The 26,970-nt window shown below is 44.0% G+C and overlaps 2 protein-coding genes across 2 annotated transcripts; one reads left to right on the forward strand and one right to left on the reverse strand.

Annotated features, from left to right (window-relative positions):
- Nucleotides 1–21,346: 21,346 nt before the first annotated feature.
- On the reverse strand, nucleotides 21,347–26,189 carry LOC141514436 (histone H3). The gene has a single exon (XM_074225268.1). The coding sequence runs from the start codon at nucleotides 26,140–26,142 to the stop codon at nucleotides 25,732–25,734; it is 411 nt and encodes a 136-aa protein (XP_074081369.1). The 5' UTR covers nucleotides 26,143–26,189; the 3' UTR covers nucleotides 21,347–25,731.
- LOC141514433 (histone H1.4-like) lies at nucleotides 24,462–26,170 on the forward strand. The gene has a single exon (XM_074225265.1). It carries the CDS (start codon nucleotides 24,572–24,574, stop codon nucleotides 25,220–25,222), a length of 651 nt encoding a protein of 216 aa, XP_074081366.1. The 5' UTR covers nucleotides 24,462–24,571; the 3' UTR covers nucleotides 25,223–26,170.
- Nucleotides 26,190–26,970: the final 781 nt, after the last annotated feature.

The following is a 26,970-nucleotide window of genomic DNA, read 5'->3' on the forward strand; positions in this document are numbered from 1 at the left end:
CATTAGGGAGAAGTCAAATGAAGTTCAAGTCTCTCTTCTCCATGCATCACATTTTCATTTATTAACACTTAGTTATGAGCAAAGTACTCCGACAGAGACTCTTCAATGAGTCTTTTTTATAGTGATATTAGGCTGGGCCTTTGATGAGAACTAACATGGTATCAAGGTCAACTGCTACATTGATGGCAAATTATTCAATTTGAAAATGCCAGAAGCTAAGACTAAAGTGGAGGGGGTGTTGATGTATGATTTTTTTTTGTTTGCAGATGACTGTGCACTCCTTAAGGCCTCTGAAGCTGAGATGCAACAAAGTCTGGATTGACTCTTGTGACTGCTTGTGATAATTTTGGCCTAGCAATTTGCAAGGAAACACAGGTGCTCCACCAGCCAGCACCACACTATCCATATGGGAAACCATCAGTTTCAGCAAATGGAAAAGTTTTGAACCCTGTGGATAAGTTCACTTGCCCTCAGATGTACCCATTGGTTGACACACACACCTTGCCAGAGCTAGACCAGTCTTTAGGAGACTGAAGGAAAGTGTGGGAGAGAAGAGGTTTTAGAAAGACTACCTGTGGAACCTGGACAGCATACCAGCGCCATGCTGGGAAACTGAATTGCTTTCATTTGAATTGTTTTAGGAAGATTCTGAAGATCACTTGTCAGGATAAGGTAGGGGACACTGAGGTCTTTTCTTGACCTAAACTGCCAAGTATTCAAACTCTACTGCAAAGACCACAACTCCAAGGGGTGCCCAAAGTTATTTGAATGACCATGTGTGCTTTGGCTAAAAAACTATTTTATGGGAGAACTCACACAAGGTAAGTGCTCACATACATGTTGGTCAGAAGAAACAGCACAAAGACACTCCCAATGTCTCTCTGAAAAACTTTGGAATTGATTGTGTGGCCTGGGAGAAACTGGCACAGGACCACCTGTGCTCTATGAGCAAAACAGAATTGAGGTAACTCAACAGAAACTAGATGCGCAGATTTAGAAGATTCACCTCAAATATTTCACTTGACTTATTTACACCTAACCTATGGTAGAGCATTCCAAGCCTTTATTGATCTGAGCAGCCACAGTTGGACACACTGTAACTTGACTCTAACAGAGTAATTTTATTTTGGGCTCCCAATTAAATTACTTCCCAGCCACTTTCTCTGTCTTTTCCTTTGTGAATGGCTTTCTCCCTAGTCACTTCCTTGGCTCAGACCCAGAGAGGAATGGTTTTTCTTTCAAACCTGACATGGGAAGACAATAGAAGAGGAAGCTGTCAAAGCCTCCACCTCCTATGCCAATCACAGACCACTCACAAACTTCTCCCCACCAAAAACTCATTTGCCTAGGGATAATCCCAATCCATGTTTTGTGCATGAATCTCCATAATCTCCATAATGTTTCTCTTTTAAAATATATACTATGTAACACTGATTCCCTTGGCCCCCATTGCCTAAAGATCAAGTATGTTACATTTCATGCCACCCCTGGAATTCTTTGGTAAGGGTAAAGGGATTTTGGGGTGTCTGTTTTCTTCCAGCCTCTGCCTAGGTTGTTCTTATAATTGAAGAGGATAGGGTCCCCTGAACCCCAATTCCACAACCAGAAGCAGGAATATTAAAAAGAAATATCAGGTTAGTTCAGTTCCTATAGACTTGAGTCCCTAGTACTAGCCCCCTTCAGGCTGAAGTCCCAGGCATCCAGGCTTCCCAGGGCTTCACCTGCTAGGCTGGATGGCAGTCCATCTAGAATCCTGCCTCCAAGTTCCCCTTGTCCACAGCACCTGTACCTGAAATAGAAGGGTAAATGAAACAAAACTGAGATTGTCTAGTTCCATTTCTCAGAGCAAGAGTTAAAGTGGTGGCCTGGAAGGGAGATATCTATCATCCTTTCAGTTCAATCATAGAGTCTGCACTATGTATGATCTCTACCCTCAGGATGCAGCAGAAAAGAATGGGATGACTGTCACATGATAGTAGATGGAATGCAGAGAAGCAGGGTGCCTCTGTGTTAGGCAATCTGGGAAGGCTCTAAGACCTGTCTTACATTGTCCCTCTGTCTGAAATTGGCCTATTTTGAAGAACAGTCAGAGGCATATTTGTCCCAAATTCAGAGCATGTAGACTGGGGAGGTATAAGCAAAGTCTTTTGTCTTGCTTCCTCAGTGCCATTCAGTCAAATCTCAAAAGAGCCAATGTCAAATGACCACAGACAGATGGAAATCACAATTATACCCAAATATGAAGTTTTGCAGACATTTCAAAGTTTTCAAAATATTTCTGCTTCCTTAGCTTAAGCCTTTAGGGATTCTCTCAATCCACAAGTGAAAGGAAGAATAAAGAAAGGGAAAGAAAGGTAGTTTCTCCTAACCAAGATCAAAAGAAATGTAGAAAATTGGGAAACAATTTTTACAACTGGTAATTTCTAAAATATGTAGAGAGAATTTAGTCAAATTTATAAAAACAAAAAAACCAAAACTCAAGCCATTCCCCAATTGACAAAAGGTCAAAGGATGTGCAAAGGCAATTTACAGACAAGGAAATCAAAGCTATTCAAAGTCATATGAAAAATTTCTCTAAATCATTACTAATTAGAGAAATGAAAATTGAAGCATCTCTGTGATACCATCTCACACCTATCAGATTGGCCAATATGACCAGAAAGGACAATGTCCAATGTTGGAAAGGATGTGGGAAATCTGGGACACTAATATATTGTTGGTGAAGCTGTGAACTCATCCAACCTTTCTGGAGAGCATTTGGAATTACGCCCAAAGGGCAATAAAAATGTGCATACTCTTTGATCCAGCAATACCACTACTGGATCTATACCCTGAAGAGATGATTGTAAAAGGGTTAAAAACATCACTTTTACAAAAATATTCATAGCAGCCCTGTTTGTGGTAGCAAAGAATTGGAACTCCAGTGATATCCATCAATTGGGGTATGGTTGAACAAATTGTGGTATATGTATGTGATAGAACATGATTGTACTATTAGAAACCAAGAGGGGTGGGATTTCAGAGAAGCCTGGAAAGAATTGCATAAACTGATGCTGAGTGAGATGAGCAGAGCCAGAAGAACACTGTACACCATAACAGCAACATGGAGGTGATGATCAACCTTAATGGACTTGCTCATTCCATCAATGCAATAATCAGGGACAATTTTAGAGTACCTGGTGATGAAGAATACCATCTGTACTCAGAAAAAGAACTGTGGAATTTTTTTTAGGTTTTTGCAAGGAAAATGGGACTAAGTGGCCTGCCCAAGGCCACACAGCTAGGTAATTATTAAGTGTCTGAGGCCAGATTTGAACCCAGGTACTCCTTACTCCAAGGCCAGTGCTCTATTCACTGTGCCACCTGGCCACCCTGAGAATTGTGGAATTTAAACAAAGATCAAAGTCTATTACTTTCATTTTATTTCATTTTTTAATTTAAGGCAATGGGGTTAAGTGACTTGCCCAAGGTCACACAGCTAGGTAATTATTAAGTGTTTGAGGCCAGATTTGAACTCTCCTGACTCCAGGGCCAATGCTCTGTCCACTGCACCACCAAGCTGCCCCTTATTACCTTCATTTTTAAAAAAAGTATCTTATGTACTACATAGTTTTGCTATCTCTAATATTTTATTATCTCCTCAAGGTTAAAAAAAAGAAAGGTAACTGATTGTCTCTGAAAGAAACTAGGTCCACATTGAGCTTTCCAAATTCCAAATTACATGGAAGTCTTCCCATAGAAATTTAGGGTGTGGGGTTGACAAGGTGTTACTCCTTTCTTTCAGATGAGAAATTTTTTTCCTGGGTGGAAGGTCTTCCAGTGACTTCCTTGGTGTATAAGGTCATAAAACTGGGATATGGATCAAAAAAAAGTGTTCCTTTCTACACAGAGGACACCCATATTTCCTAGGGCTGAGGTATCAAGCTCAAATAGAAATACTGGCCCACATACTGGGCTAAGAAATTAAGGTTATTTGTATTGTATGATATTGTTATTTAATTTGTTAAATATTTCCCAATTACATTTTAATCTGCTTGAGTTGTACTCTTGTGGCCAGCATGTGGCACCTCTAGCAGAGGGTCCCCACAGTCCCTATAGAGATCCAGGGAATTTCTTCAGGGTCCTTATTCCAAAGGGGCTATTCCCACTACAGAATTTCCCCTACAGATTTTTGCCACTGCAAAGAGAAACAAAATGGAATTGCAAACTCCCCCAAAAGGACAAGAAGGCAAGTAGGCTCACCAGTTGGAGAAGTAGTAAAGCATGTCAAGCTATTCCTGGATGCTAAGCACAATTATTCTTACCCTAAGAAGTTGTAGGGCATTTTGCTTTCACAAAAGGCAAGCAGTAGGGAGGGTGTCTAAGTGAAGTAATGGATAAAGCACCCACTTTGGAGTGAGGAGTGCCTGGCTTCAAATCTGGTCTCAGACACTTAATAATTACCTAGCTGTGTGGCCCTGGGCAAGCCATTTAACCCAGTTTGCCTTGTAAAAACCTAAAAAAAAAAAAAGGCAAGCAGTCTAGATCTGTTCATTGCAAAAAAATGTGGATGTTTCTACTAGATGGTAACTATTTATTGATTCAGATTTCTCATATTAAACTTAATGATCAGTTAAGATTCAGTAATACAGAGTATAGCAATGAATCAATACTTATATAGGATTCAACAATACAAAAAGCATTATTTAAGGAATCATGCACTCAACATATGAAAAATTTGCAAAAGTACACATTACTTAAACTGAAACACAGACTGGGGAAAAACAGTTGAGCAAAATTCCTGGGAAGAAAAATCTCTCCAAAGGAAATATCCCCTCAGTGCAAAAGAATAATTTCCTCCTGGGCAAGGTCCCACATGTAATACTTCCTACCCTGGCCCCCATTACCTGAAAGCTAAAATATGTTACATTTCATTTTTTTTTAGTTTTTTTTCAAGGCAAATGGGGTTAAGTGGCTTGCCCAGGGCCACACAACTAGGTAATTATTAAGTGTCTGAGACCAGATTTGAAGCCAGGCACTCCTGACTCCAGGGCAGGTGCTTTATCCACTGAGCCACCTAGCCACCCCAATATGTTATATTTCAAATATATTCAGCATGAAACTTTGAAAGCAGTCCTTCTTGCCTGTAACGATTTCTGGCCTACCATCTGTTCTCTTCTGTGATTTTTTGGGGCCTATACTCATACATATTTATTTATTTATTTATTGTTCTCCATCTGTCAAAAGGTGATTGGGGTTCTGGAACATAGCTGAGGTCATTATATTCAATAATCAGAGTTCTTACTTCTTGAGTTGTTTGTCTTTACAAATTATTATTTTTATAAATTGTGCTCCTGATTCTGCTCTTTCAATTCTGCATCAATTCATACAAATGAAGACAGGATGAAGTAGGTAATGTGTGTGTGTGCTGAGGGGGTGGGAAAGAGATGTGGGCAAGGCTTTAGAGAGTTTATATCAGGGTAGAGTGAGGTTGATCTGTCTTGCTTTTAATGACTTATCTTGAATCTCATTCACTAGACAACACCCTACTCCCTCTCTACCACTACATCTGAGCACATTGATTGATCCCTCTCCAAGAACTCTCCTTAACCTTCCAGGCAACAGATAATGCACCCACTTCTTCCTGTGATAACCATTGCCCCTTACCAATTTTCCAGTCCATCACAAGGAGCATGAAACAGTGCCAATATTTCATACTGGCATTTTATTCTGCTGATCATCTCCTAGATATCCATTCAGGTAATTCAGTGTCCATCCAAGTTTCCTGGAAGCAAATGTCCTAAGTGAACCTTTGAGAACCAACCTGCTCATCATCCTACCACCTTTACCCACATCACTTGACACAGAAACCCATCTAAACTAGGAGGATTTTGAGTCATTTAGACACTGGGTAGCATTTATTAATTGCCTACTACATGCCAGGCATTATGGACATAAAAAGAAAGGCAAAAGATGGTTTCTGTTATCAAGGAGCTCACAGACTAAAGAGGGAGGCAATATATAAGCGACTGTGGATAAAACAAATAAGTTTTATACTTAGCATAAACTGAACATAATAAAAGAGGCAAAGCATAGCACTAAGGGGGTTTGGGAAAAGCTTCTTATAAGAAGGAAGGTAGAGATTTTTGCTAGTTGTGAAAGAAGAAAGGGAAGTGAGGAGGCAGAGATGAGAATGAAAATGCCTAAAGTTGGAAAATGAGGGCCTTGTATGAGGATTTACAAGAAGACCAATGTTGCTAGAGATACCAGAGTACAGAAAGTTAGAAAAAGGGTAAGAACAAGTGTAATTGATATTATGTTGTTTGCCTTCTCAGTGGGTGGGAGGAAGGTGGAAGGAAGGGAGAGAATTTGGAACTCAAAATTTTTTAAAATGAATGTTGTTAATGCTAAATTTTAAAAATTTTAATTGGGGAATCATTAATGAAATAAAAATATTTTTAAAGTGCAAGAAGAACAGAAAGGGGTGAAAAGAGGGGGAAGTGTTTTGAATTCTGAACTGAAGACTTTATATTTGATCCTGGAGATGATAAGGAGCCCCTGAAGGTCAGAGACAGAGACAAAGAGAGAAGAAGGAGGGAGAGGGAGGGAGAGGGAGGGAGAGGGAGAGGGAGAAGGGGACTGGGAAGGAGAGGGACAGGGGAAGAGGGAATGGGGAGGAAGAGGGAGAGGGGAGGGGGAAGGAGAGTGGAGGAGAGAAAATGGGGAGAATGGAATGGAGTGGAATGTTGAAGAGAGTAAGAGAGAAAGGGAGGGGAAGAGGAGAGAGGAGAGAGAGTTCAAGTTTGAGTATTGATGACATAGTTGGACCTATACTTTAGGAAAATCATTTTATTCTCTGAATGAAGGATGGATTGTAGTAGGGAAATATTTGAGGCAAGCAAACCAACCAGAAGATTACTGCAATAATCCAGGTGTGAGGAAATGACAGCCTGCACCAGGTTACTTGCAGGGTCAGATTGAAGAGGGAATATTTTAGAGATGTCACAAAAGGTAAGATCGACAGACCTTGGCAACATATTGGATATGGGAGGAGGGGATGACAGTATCCTTAGGCATGACATTTGAGTTGAGAGTGTGAAGGATGATGGTACTCTTGACCATAATAGAGAAATTTTGGGAGAAAGAAAATGAATTCAGTTTTGGACATAATGAGGTTAAAATGTCTATATGGTTTCCAATTTGAGACGACTAATAGGCAGTTGGAGATGGAATACTGACCATCAGCAGAAAGGTTAGGGCTGAATAAGTAGATCTGATGATCATAAGCACAAAGAGGACAATTGAATCCATAGAAGATGCTGAGTTCACCAAGTGAAATAAGAAAAGAGGGAGAAGAGAAGATCTAGACAGAACCCTTTGGGATAGCCATGGTTGGCAAGCATGATACAGATGAAGATCCAGCAAAGGAGACTTACAAAGAAGTCAAATAGGTAGCAGGAGATTTAGGAGAGAGCAGTATCCTGAGAAAAGGGAAAGGACAGTGGCAAAAGTGGCAGAGAGGTCAAGCAGGAGTATTGAGAAAAGCCCATTGGATTTGGTGATTAAGAGGTGATTAGTAACTTTGGAGAAAGAAATTTTGTTTGGTTGATGAAGTCGGAAGTCAGGCTAGAAAGTTAAGAAGAGAATAATGGAGGGACCTGGGGTCTTCTCAAGGACTTTCACCACAATAGGCAGAGAAGATATGACACAATAGGGATAGATGGATCAAGTGAGGGTTGGCATGTTCATAGACAGTATGGAAGCAGCCAGTAGACATGGAGAAACTGAAGATAAGTGAGAGTGGGGATTGATGGAGGTGTGCAATAAACTGTTGGAGGAGACAGGATGGAATGGGATCTCTTATACAGGTGGAGGTATTAGCCTTGGCAAGGATAAAGGCCACCTCATTATATCAGTTGTTATTATTGTTGTTTGTTCTTTGTTCTCAAAGAGGATCATGACATCTGGGAGGAGATAATCAGACAAGGATGAAGGAGGAGGTAGTGACAGAAGGCATCTGGGTGATTTGAGATGAAGATAAAAGGAGAAGAGGTAGCAAATGGCCTCAACTTTTTCAGTACTATATAAGGCAAAAAAGTACTTGTTTCAGAGGGTGGGAGGAGGGAAAGCTATGAGAGGTTTGAGGAGGAATGAAAATGTTTGGGAGAACTACTGTAGTCAGTGGGATAGTAAATTAATCAGAGAGGCATAAAAGGATTGCCTGGCAGCAGTGAGGACCCAGTCACAAGGTTTTTATGATTTTTCTCTACTTTTTTTTTAGCAGCACAGCATAGGATCTGAGGAAGTGGATGGTGGGAAATGATCTAAGTCAGAGACTTAGTAGGCCAAAATCAGTGACACGAGAGTAGATTGTGATCAGAATTTATAGAACACATGGATTGATGGCAAAATAAAGGTATGACCATGTTTGTGTGTGACTGGGGGTGGGTGGAAGACTAGGTTATGTTAAAATTTCATTCTATGAGGAGTTAATCTGGAGAGAGAAAATGTTAATAGTTATGGTCTGAGAGAAACTGTAGACAACAGAGATTGTTGTACCCACAAAGTGAGACAGAGACCAAGCTATGAAGTTCTGGAGATATATTTCCTGACTGTGTGGAGTTATGTCTCAAATCATATACCCCTGAATGTCCAGAGAACAAGATTTTTATAGTAGTTTTTTTTTGGGGGGGGGTATTGTGAGCAAGCAAGATTCAGAAGCAAAGACAGCAGTTAAATATGTAACATGTTTCCTGTGACATGGGGAGTCAAGTGAAGTTTACTATCTCATGGTCCCAGCTGCATCTGGGGAAGGGGGAGGCAGCTTTGGGAGGAAGAAGGAATTTTGTAGATACAGCAAAAAGGATTAGGTTAACAAGAGCATTTTGAGAGTCTCAGACAAATTTATGGTATATCTCGTGACCCCAGGGTCAACCATTTGGGTCCTGTTAGAATGTCCTCAGACACAGAGGCACCCAGCCAAATTTAGATTTCTGAGGAGTTTCTCGGGGGCCCAGAAAAGTATCAAGGACCCCTTTTATACAGGAATCACACAAATATTAATATTGTACTTCAAGATAAAGAAGATGGAAAGGACCTTCATTTCATAGTGGAACTGTTAAACTTTCTCTTGCAAAGAGTTTGAAGGAAATTCTTCTAAGAGACTTTGAGTGAACAGAATGGTGGAACTATGCTTACAGAAGTAAGGAGAGGTCATTTGTAATTGCAGAGATAGTTGGAGGAGACTAACTGTGGATCATTTTCCTAGTTAAAAAATTTTATAAGATTATTATTTGTGATCTCAGTGCTATTATTGATTACATTATTTAAATTACATGACTATAGCATTAGGGGTCTGGCCATTTGAATACACAGAGAGGTATGCACAGCTGATTATGAAGAAAGAAATTTCTTCAGTTTGTTAAATAAACAACATGCAATAAACTGTTAAATTGGTTGATTAATTTGAGAAGTATTACTATACTACAAAGCAGTGATCATCAAAACTGTATGGTGCTGGTTAACATCTCTTTCACAGGAATCAGATTTTCTTCCGATTTTATTCCACAAAGAAAACTTAACTTTGTTACTATTTAAGTGACCCATTCACCAAAAACTGATCTCAGTTTCTCTCTCTCTCTCTGATACATGTTCAAGTACAGGGCATTTGCACACATCTACACACACACACACACACACACACACACACACACACACACACACACACTCTTACACACAAAGTGTGGGTTGGAATAATCTAAGTTCCTGAAGCAGGGTAGCACTAGAGCTATCCCTTGATAATAGTATGGGATTTGGAAAATAAAAGAGGGCAGTTTGGTAAGGTGCCTGAGGGGGGAGAGAGCTACCAGGAATCAAGAAAGTATAGCCAACATGAATGATGACAACTTTACCTAATAGTCAAACTTTGCTAGAGCTGTCCTTGGAAGCCACAATTCTGTGTTCCTTGGGCAAAGACACCGCCAATCTCTTGGGCAGTAATATTTTTCCTGATCCTTTGCCTGACCCTTAGGAGTAACAGACTCCTCTCCCAGGGCTGGAGACCTGGGCTTGGTAAGCCTTTGATAGCAGGGGTGGGGAGAAAGTAAAGGGAGGACAGAGAGGCCAAGTCAGGGTAAAGTGAGACTGGGAGGCTCCAGATATGAGTCCAGTTTCAGGAGTCCTCCAATAGCCTGGCACTAAGATTCTTTTTTTTGTTTGTTTGTTTGTTTTTTTAGGTTTTTGCAAGGCAAATGGGGCTAAGTGGTTTGCCTAAGGCCACACAGATAGGTAATAAGTGTCTGAGGGCAGATTTGAACTCAGGTACTCCTGACACCATTGCCGGTGCTCTATCCACTGCGCAACCTTTTTTTTTTTAAGAAAGATTTTATTTATTTTGAAGTTTTACAATTTGCCCGCCATTCTTGCTTCCCTCACCCCGCCCCTCCCACAGAAGGCATTCTGTTAGTCTTTACATTGGTTCTATGTCATATGCATCGATCTCAGTTGAATGTGATGGTAGTGAAATCATATCTTTAAGGAAGAAAAATAAAGTATGAGGTAGTGAAATTCCATGATAATACAATGGTTTTTTTCCTAATTTAACAGTAATAGTCTTTGGTCTTTGTTCAAAGTCCATAATTCTTTCTCTGGATACAGATGGTATTCTCCATTGCAGATAGCCCAAAATTTTCCCTGGTTGTTGCACTGAAGGGATGAGAAAGTCCATCAAGGTTGATCATCACCCCCACGTTGCTCTGAGGGTGTACGATGTTTTTCTGTTCATGGCACTAAGATTCTTGATAGGTTTTGCCTATTTTGCCTACCAAGGAGCTCATTTGCACAGAACCCAGGGCGTGGGGAAAAATGAGGGGACTCCTTCCAACTGCTCTGTGACAACACCTCTAAAGTTGGTATCTTTTCCTATACAAAAAAACAGAAAAATCTCGTTTCTCTCACTATCCTTGTCTCCTGTCTTTTACATCGTCAGGTACCAACCTGCCCTTCCTCTGCCAATATCTGCCACTATTTTGCAAGTTGAGGGACCCACCATTGGTTGCTCCTTCTTGTCCACTAGACAGGAGACTAATTATGGGGCTGGTGAGAGTAGAGCAGACTGGGATTTCAAAGGCCGTATAATCCAAAATAAAAGTATTTTGCAGATGAGGGTGAAGAAAAGTGAAACTTTTGAAAACCAGTCTGAGGAGAGTTAAGTTAAAAAACGGTTGAATCTGTTAACTAATAAAAAGTGAGTATAGGACTTATGAAGAAAAAAATGAAGGTGCAGGAGGTGAAACGAGCTGCCCGGTGCAGTGAGAATGAGGGCCTAGGGCTCCTGACTCGCAGCTCCGGGACAGAAGGCCAGCTCCCGGGACAGGCTCCAGCGAGTCCTTTAATCATTTCGGGGCCGCTTCAGAAAGCAAGCTCCAAGGCAGCGCCGTCAGTTTTCTAGCGGTCGCGTGAAGCGATAAACAAATACAAAAGCAAACAGGGTCTATTTCTTCATTGAAGCTAATAGGCGTGGCAATTCTCTGTACTGGCCGTGATGGTTTAGCTGGTTAGTCTCAGCTCTGCTCGCCCTTCCAGTCCCGGGCTGCAGAACCCCAGCCCTCAGACGCATCAGAGAAGCGGAGCACAGCTTCCTCGCGGGGCTGAAAAGGGCCTTTCGGGAGGGACGGAGCCGCCGGAGCCCTCCAAAGCGCGCGCCCTGGCCAGCGTCTGCCGTGACGGCGCCACGGACCGCGGCCTCCTCCCAAGTGAACCCGAGACGCGCCGCACACCCCGGCCCGGCCCGGCGGCGAGCGGCAGAATAAAACAGCGCCCTGGAGCTCGGCCCGCAGCGCCGCCCCGCGCCCATCGGCCCCGCCGCACCCCAGTGCTTTGCCTCCTTTGCCACAAGCAGACTCGGATACGGACAACCACCAGAGGCGCAGAAAGGAGGCCCCGGGGCCCCGCGAGCCCGGGTATAGGAGGTGCCAGCGGACCTCTTAGAAAACCCGCAAGGGGCTGACCAGGCGGCGTTGGGGAACTGCCTCCGAGGCTCCGCCTTCCCCGGACCTCAGGCTCCTTGTCATAGGACAGAACGGAGCAGAGAGACCATCCCGGACGGAAAGCCGCCCCTCCTCTCAGTTGTCTTGTTTCTTTGGAAAGAAACATGTAGCATTCTTTTCTGGAAAAAGAAGCTTTTCCCCTGGTTTTTCACTGTGATGAGTTACGGACTGGTGCATGGAAGCGTATCTGGTTGCTTTGAGATTTTGTTGCCTACGCCCTGAGTGATCCTTACTGAAGATGGCAGTGAATCTGCGACAGGATTTTGTACTTTAATAAACCTGACGTTTAAGCCATTTCCTCCCGCAGCACACGACACCTTCCCCGCGGATTTCCAGGCTCCCAGCTGAGTCCTGTCTCCTCACTACCTCTGCCTCCACTTGGCTTCAGACCCAAGTCCTCACCGAGGCCATTCCTGACAAGAGTTAACGGCTGTGGATTTTAATCCAGAGTTAGTCACTGGCCTAGTCCTAGCCCGACGTCCCCACGCCCTTCCTACTGGGGACGGGGTGCGCGTGGTTTCCCTCTAGGGCTGACGATGTGGGGGTGCTGGAGCGGTGGAGGGGGGGCTCAGGTTGCCTTTCCAGCTGTTTACTCTCGAAAAGAAGGGGGCGGCTAAAGCGGTTTAGAGGGCGGAAGTCCAATCCTGGAGCCAGGAGGACCCTAATTCCAATCCAGCCTTCAGACACCTACTAGTGTGAGCTTGGCCTACGCACTTAACCCTGATTATCTCAGGTCCAGGGCTATCTCCCGGTTCTCCTGATTCATATAAAGCCTTTGGATCCAGATGGCTCTGGGTAAGGAGAGGCTGGTGACTATGCAATTCCTTCATGTCTGGGACTTCTTTAAGAAAAAAGGTCAAGGGCTTCCTCGATGGCAAAACAGACACTTAATATTTATCTAGCTGTGTGACCGTGGGCAAGCCACTTCCCTTCCAGTCCCTTGCAAAAACGTAAAAAACAGAAAAGTTAATTTATAGTACTTTTTTTTGATTTCACTGAAAACAGAACAAGAAATGTTCTGAGCCAAAAGACTGCTCTTAAAACTGTCAAAAACATTTTAACAAAAAAATAAACATGACAGCATTATGAATGTTTTAGAAGAGTTGCACAAAAAAACCCCACAGTTACTGCACTAATTACAGTATTTAAAAAGATAGATGCAAAAAAAATTCTATGACCAGCCAAGCCAACACAAAAAATTGATGGCAAATTTATTCACACTATAATACTAACAATTTGAAAAAAGGTTCTCCTACATTTTATACTAAAATCACTTTGTTCTTTTTATAGAATTGACAGTTTATATTTACTTGGTGAGTAAAAAAAACTCACACCAGAATCAGCACCATTGTTTGTGTTATTTTTTTTATTTTTTGTTTGTCTTAATGTTCAATAATGGTAGAAAATAAATCAGTTTATTAATCATCGTAGCATGTGGCTTAAAAATTAAAAAGTGCCCAGCATCAAATAAACTGACAGGAACAGATGAGCTGGTGCAGTGATATCTTGTCCCTATTATACAATCCTTGGCTCTCCTCAGCTCTTACTGAGCTCAGTGGCCTCTCAAAGAAATGCCAGTCAGAGGTTTGATATATGTGTTTCGGTGTGTCTGTGTGTGTATGTGCACACGCATGTGCATGTGTGTACTTTTTAAAAAGCAAATCAATTTTTCCAAGTTAGTGTTTGTACAAATTCCTTAAATATGTCCTCCCTAAAACTGTTAAAGTGAAAGAAGAGACAAATCCTTCTATAATGTGTCACCCCTGGAAACAAACACTGAACCAGTAACATGCTGAGGAGGCCAGACTCTTTAATGGAGACAGCTTGTGAGAGTGATGGTGGCTTTGGCAGGCTGGCACAAAATAGGGGCTTCAAGAAAGGGAAAGAAAAGGACTCCAGAAAGGTGAGCTTGATCACTAACAGGCATCTTTTAGAACAGATCAACACACTTGAAAGCAGTGTTCTTAACCTGGAGGTCCTTGACCTATTGGGGGGGGGGGGCAAGGCAATGAGGTTAAGTGACTGGCCCAAGGTCATATAGCTAGGTAATTATTAAGTGTCTGAGACCAGATTTGAATTCAGGTCCTCCAGACTCCAAGGTCGCTACTCTATCCACTGAGCCACTTATCTACCCCAGACTTTTTGTTAACTATCTTTTGACAACAGCATTTTTGCCTTATTGGTAATGTCATTTTACTCCTACTGTCAAAGGGGATAGTGACAAAAAAATACACTGGCATTAAAGGCAAGCTGCATCCTTCCTCTCCACCTCCAAATACTGCTTCCCTAACTAAAGCAAAATCAAACCTAACCATGGCCAGTCTCACAATTTTTCAGTCGTGTCCGACTCTTATTGACCCCTTTTGAGGTTTTCTTGGCAAAGATATTAGAGTGTTTTACCTGTTTCCTTCTCCTGCTCACTTTCACAATAAAGAAACTGAGGTACTTAGTGATTCACCCAGGGACACACAATCAATATGTATCTGAGACCATATTTGAACTCAGGTGTTCCTGACTTCAGTCCAGTCTCTCTAGTTAATTGTTCCATTCAGCAGCCCAGTCTACTGGGAAAGCCACAGTTCTTTGGGACATAGTAGCAGGTAACCATAACCTCTCCTTATCTCCATATTTCATAGGTGTTATAAATGAATAAAGAATGAATGAATGACTCTTCCAGCCTTGTGATTGGCTGGGCCATTCCCACTCTGTAATGGATTCCCTAAGGGCTCCCATCCACACCCTGTGAAGACCAACATCTTACATTTCTCACAACTCCCCCTTTTCTTTTTAACAACAACTTGGTCTTCACACTTCACGAGCAGTATCTTCCTCAAATTAATTCATAATCCTCATCCTTGAAAGGACTGACTTTCCCTATTAATATCTTTACCTCTTCCTTATTAGAATTGTAAACCTGTACTAATTTGCTGATAGAATCTCATACTATGAGTTATTACCTGGATCATACATGGGAGACACACATGGCTAATAGTATTCTCCTTAGGGCCAATAGTAAGGTACTTAGTAACTGTTTTCCACCATGAGCCGGTAAACCAGTTCATCCAAGAGGTACTAAATGGACTTGTCCAGGTTTGGACTGGAACATGTGCCAACTTTCTAATATCCCTGGTTATCTTCTTTACCACCTGCCCATTGTCCTCTATCTTTAGGCAGCAGCTTGACAAGTTCATTTTGTCACAGACTACTTCCTTGGCCAACAGGTAGTCTAGTACCAATCTATGTTGAATACTCGCCTCTCTTGTTTGCGTGGCTTGGGTAATCAGCAAGTCCAAGACCTGAGCTGTTTGACTGGCAATTATTTCAACTATAGCTTGGAGTCTTATTAGCCTATTGAGGATATAAATTGGGGTTCCATAGCCCCAGACCCCATCCTGTGCCCAGGTAGTAGGCCTTCCTTTAAGTCTAGATAACTCCCTGACCAAATCTTTGAGGACACCTGGGTCTAGGCAGTAGTCCTACAAATCCAATAATGTCCCTCTGGTGCTAGCTGGTCTTCCAGGAATAGTTTCCAACAAATGGATAACACTGTTCCTCCTCTTTACTTCCAAGAGGCCCTCTCACATAGGCCATATAATCATCATGATAATAGGTACATTTCCAAAGTTGCTGTACCTCCTTCCACGGCAAGTTTTTATCCCAATGTCTTTAGAAAGGTCTTCCTGGCTCCAAAATTCAAACTAAATTCCTGATTTTGTGTCATTGGATCAACCCTAAGAATAGCTAATATACCTAGTGATGTTCCTTGAAACTATCTTTCTTGCAAATGGCCATTTCAGCACTTTCCTTGAAAGTCCATACTAACTCATAATCAGTTTCCCTTAACAAATGCTCCAGTTTGCACATCTTTACAAGGGATCCAGGTAGTATCATTCATCTCGCATGAGTCTGAGGCCACCTATCTTGTTGAGTCCTGAACAGATGTGCCCTGCTTCTGGACATGTCCAGATATTTCCTACTCCCCAGGCAATTATCCTGGCCAGTCACTTATAAACAATTGTCACCCTGAACTGACTCAGTCACATGCCACTGGTATCTGTCTCCTCTGGATCAGAATTCTGCACCGCAGTGCACCTCTGACCAGGGACTGAGAATCTAGGCGAGATCCGGGGGTACCCAAAGGACAATACTCAAACTGCTGTGAACTATGGCAAGTTCAACAGCCACACCAAAAAAACTGGGCAATGACTTCTGCCAGCTAGACTCTTTTCCCACCTTTACTAACACTCTGTTGTCTAAATCAGATAGGACTCATTCCCTATACAGACTCACAGAGCTGTAATAATGCCACCCAATAATCTCCCTCTTTCTTTCTCAATGGAGAAGTTTTTGCCCTGCCTCCCCTCCTTTCCTGTAAGGAGAAGGGCATAAGTAGGGGTGTCACACTTACAGAGTCAAGGGGAAGTTACAGATGAACAATGCACACTACACATAGGGGAGAGATGGTGAAGAAAAGTGGTCCAGTGTCTCATCTCTCTTCTCATCTCTTCTCCCTTGGAGGCATCCAATGTCCTTCAGCAGCTTCTGAATGTGTCCCAAAAAAGTCCTCTCCAGCTCTGACTCCTTGAGACCTTGTCTTCTGGTAGAGAAACTGCTTAATATATTATTCAGATCAAAACATATGATTCCATCAAAAAACAATGAAATTCTGGAACTTATTACAATTTACATTTTGCCTTATTGCCATATTGACACACATAGTTCACTTTTAACAGAAACTTCCATTAGTATTTTACTGCATGAGCAAACTCACAAGGTGGAGTCAATATGATCATTCTCATTAGGAGTTTGATCCAAACACATACATTCAACAGTCATCTTTTTTCTACAAGTACCCAGGATCTGACTTAAAATAAAACAGTTTCAACCTTTGCTCTCATTACAAAAACGATTCCTGAACGACACCCTTAACCAAAATGAATTTTTTTCCAAATATTCCCATATTTTTGTTTTCCTAGTATACTTGTCTAACACATTTGTTTCCTTAAATTAGAACTTGACACTAATTATCCTAAGAATTTCCCATTTTTCTTACCTAAATATCTCCTCTAATACAAAAACTAAGGAAGCTTAATTCCTATCTTAGCATGTAGCTGATAGTATGTGTCAGAACCAGACACCTAACCCATTTCTGGCTATTAGATCTAATTTACCTAAAATTTTCCAGGACATTAAAGGAAATTTCCTTTATGAGTATTGAATGTCAGTGTCCAGGAAGAGGTCACATGGGTAAGTCAAATGTCTTAGTCCAGATTTATTCTTCCAGTTGAGACATTATCCACATGACATTTTGGGGAAATCAAGTCAAAGGGGTCTAACCTCAGCCATACTGAGAAGGCGCCCCTTCGGCTGCCCATCCCTGTCACCTGACATCCTTGGCCCATTGACTTCCTTGGCTCCAAGAACACGACATTGACCCAGTAGCATTTTTTTTTTGTTGACCATCCAGGTATCTGACATAAGAGAAAATTTAAAATCCTGTGATCTAAAATAGTTGTTTTACCTAATTAGAATTTCCAGCAAATACAATTCACTGAATTCCAATTATAATCTTAATGGAGTCCCAATTAATCAAACCCCTACCTAAAGATTGGACTATCCTTCCTGGGTCTTTGCCTAAAACCTGTTATTTTACCTATGACTGGCCCTACAGGCCTGTCTCTTACCTCTTACTAGAGACATCCCTTTGTCTGAAATCATATCTACTCTATCTCTATATAAAGATGACATATCAGATTCCCCTTGGCTAGAGAAATCTCCTTCTAGCCTGTTGTATCTTACCTCCTTTCCAGGAGATTGCACAGAGAAATATCAGATTATCTTCTGTTTATCTTTCCTATATTATATAGCGCTTTTACTCCAAAGTGGAACAACTACTGCTTTGGAATATACATATATAGATCCAAAATATTCCCAATTCACATGCAATTGGGTTAAGTGACTTGTCCAAGGTCATACAGTGAAGCAATCACTAAGTATCTGAAGCCTTACCTGAACCCAGGACTCCAGGGCCGTTGCTCTCTCCACTGAGCCACGTAGCCACCCCCTAACATAAAATTTACTTTTCAGAATTCTTTAAAACCATTAAAACATCTTAGGTAGCCTTAAATTTCCAATATGCGTTATTAATTTCATTATAACAGAACAGAAATAAGAGTGACAGAGTAACATACAAATTGCTAGATTGTACAAAGCAATCCCTCCATTAATACACCCAGAAAGGGTCATACTTTTTTCACATTTTCCTTATTGCCTTTCAAAGCAATCACACATTAATCCCAGGCTTTAACAATACAGTATTTAAATGACATTCACAAGAGATAAGTAAATATTGCAAGTATAATCTCTTTGCAGTTACAAATGAATATCACATAACTGATAAAAACATCTTATTCATCAATAAGTTACCTTACAATAGGGCCCACAAGTGCAATTTGTTCAGAGCCAAGAGAGAAGTCCACATTCTTGAGTTCTTTAAACATGCATTGTTAATATACATTAAACATTAAGATCCTTATTTAAACATCTCATTTGCCTGCAAACAAGAGCATAATGAATATCCCATGTTCTTTACACTTGCCCCTTTACCCAAAATCTCAGAATCCAACCTAATACATAATACATTTAAAATCCCAATGTAATTACAACTCAACTAACTTCCCAACAGTTAAGTTTGATAAAAACTTTACAGTACCTTATACAGAGAATCCAGTACTCACATTCCCCAAGCTCTATCCAAAATAAAAGTACAATTGTTAGCATTATTAAACTCAACATTAAAACCAATTAGAGCTTGTCGCCAAAAGACATCAGTAAACATCCCTGATAACCTAGGCATTTCTCTTCTTAGTAACACAAGACCACTTTTCTTTAACCCAAAGGTGTTACAATAGAGTGAAAAATCCCTAACCACATAACTCCTTGCAAAAGTTACAATTGTGTTGAAAGTTACAATCGTGTCAAAATAGTTTAATCCCAAACTAATTTAACAATCTAATTTATTTAATTCCCCCCATTCTGTACAAATTGTCAGAATGTTACATTCCTTGTATCCCTCTTTTAAAACCCTCAGCAAGCTTTCTAAAACTCTAAAAACAATGTGAGTCATCACTCAGGCCACGTGGCCAGCAGATATTCATTAAACGTGATTTCCTTTCCATAAAGGAGTCTCTTAACCCCTGGATGGATCTTAGAAGCTTTTATTTTCTTTCCCAATCACACATCCAGCCTGTTGAGGGATCTTTCCCTTTAAGGCTTAAACCTTGGGCTCTCCTGTCTCTTCCCCCTCCCTCCACGGGTGGGTGGGGGCACTTAGGTAGACTCAGTCTAGGGTTCAAGTCTTAACAAGATGGCCATGGGATCAAGACCACCACCAGTCCAGCCCAGGGAGAAAGCATAAGGATAGGAAATCTTCCCTTCTCTGCCTTCTCACTCTTTCCGTTAAAGGTTCTTTCTTCTCTTGTACTTCTTCTGTAGTCTGTCTCCAAAGCACAGCTTGCTTTTCTCTTTAAGAATCCCCCTCCCCTTTCTTTAACTGTGCATACCTAGCCCAGTACCACAGTACCACCGGGTGAGGGAGGAGCTGATTTCCATGTGGGGGGTCGCTGCACAACCACTTCCTCATCCTGTTAGAATGATTTGTAAGCCACTTTACAGAGTTCCCCAAATCCAGGGAGAAAGCATGGGATCTTTCTAGAACTTCTCCATCCTTCTCTTCTCTTAAACTCTTCCCAAAGAGCTTTTTCTCTTTAGGAATCCCCTCCCTTCCCTTAACTCTACACACCGTGCCCAGCCACCACTGGCTCAGTGAAGGAAGAGCTGATTTCCACATGGGGGCCATTGCACACTACTTCCTTCTCCCCCATCTTCTGAAACTGCTGGGCCCAACTCTCAGCTAACCCTGTTTTAAAACTTGAGCTGGGTCCTTAGACCCAGAGATGCCTAAAAGACACATGTACTCAAGACAGGACATAACAAATACACACGCTCCTGTGGGAACATTCAAACCCACTCACACAACATTGGGTCCAATCTGCTTCCTTACTTTAGAAAGCATTTCTTTTTCTCCTCTCTCCAGACTTTCCCTTTCCTCCTGGGCCTTGCTGTTAGCCTCCTCTCCAGGAGCAGCCAGGGGATCCCACCTGTTTTTGTTTATCTTTTTCTAACTTTCTTAGACATAATTTGCATTCCCAATTATCCAGCATGCTGCATATTCCACCTCCTCTTTATTTAAAGGTACTTTATGGTTCACTGTTCATCAGACCCAAACCTTGGCCAGCAGACAGGCTTGTCTTTGGATGGAGATTTGCGGCCATTCAGAACAGCAGTATCTGATGACCTTACTTTTCTCTTTACCCTGGACAGCATCCTCACTGTCCCAGCTAGCTCATTTACTACCCAGAGGCCTCTCCTTGGGATTTGGATTGGGGGGGGGGGGGGGTCTGTACCTACCCTCCCTGAGGGGCCTTTTCGACCCCTGGCCTCCCATCTAGGACTTCCTTTCCTGGAATTGTCTAGAATCTGCCTCGAAAGATAAAAACCAAAGTTTCCCTACCTTTCTGGGTCGTTTCCACAATTTTCCACCACTCTCCCCCATCAATGGCAGGGTTTCAGGTCCATTCAGAGATCCACCAGAGGGAAACCCGAAAAAGAAACAAGGATCTGGCTTGAAATCAAGCTATGAGGTCTCCTTCTCCTGGTCTCTTCTGGGGCTTCCTTTGAGGTATCCTGAAGATCCTGGCACATTAACCCAAATTGCTATAAATGAATGAAAAGAAAAACCTGCTAGAGTGAGAGAAAATTGTACATTTTATTCACAAACCTTGCAATATGCACCTTAGAAGATACAGGTACCTCAGTCCTAGGTGAGGCACACCTTAGTCTCAGGAGTCAGGTAATTTATTGTCCTCAGAAACTCTTTACCCTCCCTCTTTGATGTTCATAGGCTCCCAGAGTTTGATTTACAATCCAAAAGGTCCACCCCATTACATGATATGTCCCTAATGTGATCTCCCCCCCATCATCCAAGGCATGATATGCTAAAGGATCACAGGGGATGTGTGGATTAATATTCAATTATCTAATTGCACAAACTCAGTAGCATTAGGTCAAGATCTCTAGGTCACTCTTCACTATTGGGGTTTGGTATCCCTGGAATGGGATTAGGAAGACTCTTCCAATCTTGTGATTGGCTGGGCCATTCCCCCTTTGTAATGGATTCCCTAAGGGCTCCCCTCCACATGCAGTGAAAACCAACACCCTACATTTCTCACAATAGGTAAGGTGAAAAATGAGTCAATCACTCAGTCAATAATCATTTATTAAGTACTTACAAGGTACTAGACACAGTACTAAGCTGTTGGAGAGACAAAGAAGGGCAAAAGATGGTCCTGGATCTCTAAGAACTTGCTTCCTCTTCCCTCCTTCTCCTCCTCTTCCTCCTCTTCCTCCTCCTCCTCCTCCTCCTCCTCCTCCTTCTTCTTCTTCTTCTAACTGGGAGGGTGTGAGTGCAGAGAGGAAAGTGGAATGATGAGGAGCTATCCAAGCTCCAGACAAGGCAAAGAGATTCAGTTTACTTTCTAGTCTTGTTTCACCAAGCTCCAGTGCAATGCATGCTAAGGCCTTGACAATTTGGATTGTTTTTCTTCTGGTCTCCTTGCCCTCCCCTTCCTAGGGGAATCAGAGTGCAAACTCCCGGAAGGCACAGGCTCCAAGGTTAATGGCAGTCAGGTTGGAAATGAAGAGATGGTGGACAGGAGTACCTCCTAAAATGGAGGTTCTGAGAGCAGCATGAAACCCTCCAACCCTAAGAAAGGTCAGAGGGTACTGATGAGGTGTGAGTTGCTGGGCTTGCAGTGATTTTCACTCAACTCTCCAGCAAGTAATTCTGAACTTCAGGGAGATTAAAAGAAAAATTTATCACTAAGAGAAAGAGTAGAGTTTGGCAAATTAAAGTTATCTATAGTCATGTGAACTGATCCAACCATTTCTGGAGAGAGTTAAGTTGGAACTATACCTATAGGGCAATGAAACTCTTTGATCCAGCAACATTGCTAATGGGTTTGTGTCCCAAAGAGATCACCCAAAAGGGGGCATATTCATGGCAGGTCTTTTTGTGGTGGCAAATAATTGGAATTTAAGGGGATGCCCATCAACTGGGAATGGCTAATTGAGTTGTGGTATGCAATGCAATGTTATTGTTCTATAAGAAATAATGAGCAGTCAGATTTCTGAAAAACCTGGAAAGACTTACTAAATGAATTGATGCTTAGCAAAGTGAGCAGAAACAGAACATTGTAAACCTCAGTAGCAACAGTGTTCGATGCTCTTCTCAGCAATATAGGGATCAAAGACAAGACTAAAAGACCTTCGATTAAAAATGCCATCCGCAACCAGAGAAAGGTCTATGAAATACGAATGCACATCAAAGCATACAATTTTCACCTTTTAAAATTTTTTTTCCCCTTTCTCCTTCTCGTGGTCTCCCCCTTTCTCTTCTGATTCTTCTTTCACATTGTGACTAATATGGAAATATGTATCACCTATGTCAGATTGCTTGCTATCCTAGGGAGGGGGAAACTTCGCAAGACTGAATGTTGAAAATTGTCTTCACATATAACTGGAAAAATAAACAAAAAAGAGTAGAGATTGGTTGGCACAGTCAATTGGATTTAGAGCTCTTTGTGGGGAATCAGGAAGATCTGAACTCAAATATACCTTCATGAACTCACTTGGGGTGATCCTGGGACCCTCATCTGCCTCAGTTTCCTCAAGGGTGACAGGTTGTTTTGAGGATTTAATAAGATAATGTAGAGCATTTAGCATATGCTCGGTGCCCAAGAAGTGCTTCCTCAGTTACCTATCTCAGATTCCTGATCTGAGAAAGAAGAGTGCAGAAGATCAGCGAACTCATGTTAATTTGCTTGTGTAGGCAGGCAAAAAGGAGGAACAGACACATTTTAAAGCAAGAACAAAAACAACAGCAAATCGAATTTCCTCTGAGGTGCCGGTTTCTTAAGAGAAATCCAAGAGAACTCTGATTGGTTCAAGTGTCTAATTCATTATTGTGTCTGCAGTATTTTCGGAATAATCTAAATTCCCCGAGGGGGAGTTTTGCTTCTGTATCACCTGTCTCTTCGTACCGGGTCTGGGGCATGGTAGTTGCCTGAGAGGCTTTTTGGGATTGTATGAGGGCGAGGCTCTTCTCCAAAACCTCAGAGACCTCTTTGATTTCCCTTATTGCCTACATCCAAACAGGGTACCTGGTCTTTACAGATTTCAAATCTGGGATTCCTAATCTGCCCCTAACCTTCCCATTCACTGCCAATACAGTAGTTGTGTTGTTGTAAAAATATGCTAACAGCCTCCCTTCCCTAAGTCCAGTGATTCCCCTCTCCCAAATAGGCCTCATTTCACAGGGATGTAATAGGTTTACATGCATTGCCTTGAGAGCACTGTTGTAAATAGTCTGCTGCCTGCCTTCCTTCCTTCCTTCCTTCCTCCCTTCCTTCCCTCAGAAGGTTTTTCACCATCTGGCTCCAAGTTCACTTTCTGGTCTTGTTTCTCCAAGCTGCAGTGCGATGCATGCTGAGCCCTGGACAATTTGGATTGTTTTTCTTCTGGTGTGCCTGCCCTCCCCTTCCTAGGGGAGTCAGACTAAACTTGCTGAAGGTTCCTCTTTCCTTCCTAGCAGCCCAGTGGGGGCCTCAGTATGTGGCACTGGAGAAAAGCTGGGAGTTAGTTGAAAAGGAGTGAAGAGCAGAGCCCCGCCCCCAGCCCCAATCCTGGGGGTTTTCCCTCTCTCCTCAGGCTGTGGAAATCCCAGGCTTAGAATTTCGTAGCCCAGAAGAGTGGCCCCAACTCCGATGGACTTGCGAAGGGTGTGCGGGTCCCGGACGAGCTTCATCCCCGCGGCCCACCCGACGGACGCCGGCGCAGAGATCCCCGGAGCCCGTGTTACTTCCCGCACGGAGACGTGGGACTCGGGTGCAAACGTGGCGAGGGATTCATTCGGTTTTGTACGGCTGAGAAGCCAAGGGTGCAAGAAGCGTTCCCGGGAGGAAAGTGCCCCGGGAGCGAGGCGGCAATTTCCTAATTGAAAGGAAACACGGAGAGCTGCCTCAGTTTGGCCCGGCTTTTGCCGGTGGCTGCGGGGCTTGGGGAAGCTGGGAGCCTAGAACTGGAGGGGGCTCGAAGAGAATTCACGGGCAGCGAACAGCGAGGCTTTCCCCTTGAGGTCTGCATAGAAAGCGGGGGGCTGCGTGCGGAGTGCTGCGGTCTTTTCCTCCTTTTTCCGGGGACAAGAAACACAAGCGCGGAAAGCAGAATGACTGCAGGGGCCCGAGGACCGGGTTGCGCAAGCCCAGCGCACCAATCACAGCGCGACGCCCTCCCCTATATATATATATATATCTCCCCCCGGCCCGGCCGGCCCAGCTGTGGGGACTGTGCCCCGTGCTGTTTTGTTTACTTCGCCCTTCCCCTCTTTTCTTTCTCTGCGTGGTTCCCGTGGCCCCGGAGCGGAAAGCATGTCGGAGACCGCCCCTGCCCCGCCGACGGCCCCTGCGCCCGCGGACAAGACGCCTATGAGGAAGAAGCCTGGGAAGAAGGCCGCGGGCAGCGCGGGAGCGCGGCGCAAGGCCGCCGGTCCTCCGGTGTCCGAGCTCATCACCAAGGCCGTGGAGGCCTCCAAGGAGCGCAGCGGCGTGTCCCTGGCCGCTCTGAAGAAGGCTCTGGCGGCCGCCGGCTACGACGTGGAGAAGAACAACAGCCGCATCAAGCTGGGGCTCAAGAGCCTGGTGAGCAAGGGCACTCTGGTGCAGACCAAAGGCACCGGGGCTTCCGGCTCCTTCAAGCTCAACAAGAAGGCTCCGGCCGGCGAGGCCAAAAGCAAGGGCAGGAAGGCTGCCTCGGCCAAGCCCCAGAAGGCCCGCGCTGCAACCAGGAAACCTAAGAAGGTTTCTGGGGCGGCGGCTAGCAAGAAGAGCGCCAAGACCCCCCAAAGCGTTAAGAAGCCAGCTGCGGCGGGAGGCAAGAAAGCGTCTTCCAAGACTGCCAGGAAGCCCAAGGCTGCCAAGGCCAAGAAGGGAGCTAAGAGTCCGGCCAAGGCCAGACTAGCCAGGCCCAAAGCAACCAAGGCTAAGGCTGCCAGGCCCAAAAAGGCGGTTCCCAAGAAGTGAAGGAATTTCCGTCCCACGTGTTTCCTCCCAAACCCGTTCTTTTATATAAAAACTCAAAAAGGCTCTTTTCAGAGCCACCGCCCATAGATCTCCAAAGAGATGCTGAGCACCAGCGTGCATACACAGCCCTCGTAGGCCGGCTCAAATACTCCGGATTTCGAGTATTAGAGCCGGGTTGTTGCTGCATTAATGGGGCGGAGGGAGGGGCCGCCTATGGAAGCAAGCCTAGGGCGGGAAAGTTTTTTTTGAAAAAGCGCGCGCATTCGTGCGCGCCCCGCCCAGGGGCTTCCTCTCCCTCTGCCGCGGGCAGGAGAAAATTCCTAACTTATTTTTTTTGAGTTGGTGAGTGGCTGGAGTTGAAAACCAAGCAAGTGGCCGGTTTTCTACCCGCTACGCCACGATGCTGCTCCAGAGGGGACTCCCAGAGTTACGTGTGAATACAGCCGCTCTTTGCCGAAACTGTGGGTGGCTCTGAAAAGAGCCTTTGGTTGCTTAGCGTTTTCAAGGTCTCAAGCCCTCTCCCCGCGGATGCGGCGAGCCAGCTGGATGTCCTTGGGCATAATGGTCACTCTCTTGGCGTGGATGGCGCACAGGTTGGTGTCCTCAAAGAGCCCCACGAGGTAGGCTTCGCTCGCCTCCTGCAAGGCCATCACGGCCGAGCTCTGGAAGCGCAGGTCGGTCTTGAAGTCCTGAGCGATCTCGCGCACCAGCCGCTGGAAGGGCAGCTTGCGGATCAGCAGCTCCGTGGACTTCTGGTAGCGCCGGATCTCCCGCAGCGCCACGGTGCCGGGCCGGTAGCGGTGAGGCTTCTTCACGCCGCCCGTGGCCGGCGCGCTCTTGCGGGCTGCTTTGGTGGCCAGCTGCTTGCGGGGCGCCTTGCCGCCGGTGGACTTGCGAGCGGTCTGTTTCGTCCGAGCCATGGCAAGAGAGCGAGCAGCCTCACCTCCCAACGACCAAACGAGTACGGAAAACTGCCCCACAGGCGCCTATATTTATATCGACAGGAACGTTCTGATTGGGACGTTTAAAAGCTCCGCGCCCCAATGAACTGGCGGAAAGTCAACCCTTCCCACCCTCCAAATTCCGAGCCATTTCATTGGGTAGCGAGGTTCCACCCTCCCTCTCTTTCAAAATCTAGGCTCAAATCTATTCGTTTCCCCCTTTTTTTGCCCCCCCCCACTTCCTCTCACACGCTGGCCTAACGCCATCCTTACTGGGCCCCTGCACAACCCTCCCTCACTCAAGGTTTTTTTTTTTTTAATTTGGGATATTTTTTCCCCCCACTTCTCTTTTATTGGTCTGGTCGTTTGACTCTGAGTCCCGTTTTCTTTCGCGTTCGCCTCGCACTTAGAACATCCTAGCCACCCACCTATTCCCGCCACTTGTACCGAGCCGGTCCCGCTGGCCCGGAAGACCCAGAGTGCCTTTTAGCTCCAGGCTTTCTCCGAGCGGGATCTCTTGACTTTCCCCTCCCTCCAATCCCCCCATCCCTCTGCTCTCCCTCCTTCCCGCCATCCTCACATTCCAAATTCCCAGTTTCTCAACATCAAAAAGGCTCTACTTTTTCCTTTTTTAAGTGACTATGAGTCACCTTGGCTTGCAGGCGGCTTGAAGTTTCAGGTTTTGGTGGTTTTGCGGGATGAAGGGACGAATTTAGGGAGTCTCACGCTGATGATGTGTTTGCTGCCCCACACTAAGTTCTGGATTAATTCAAGGAACCTCTTCCTCGGGTCGGCCCTCTGGTTATT

Source organism: Macrotis lagotis, chromosome 2, assembly GCF_037893015.1.
Source record: "Macrotis lagotis isolate mMagLag1 chromosome 2, bilby.v1.9.chrom.fasta, whole genome shotgun sequence".
Taxonomy (NCBI): Eukaryota; Metazoa; Chordata; class Mammalia; order Peramelemorphia; family Peramelidae; genus Macrotis; species Macrotis lagotis.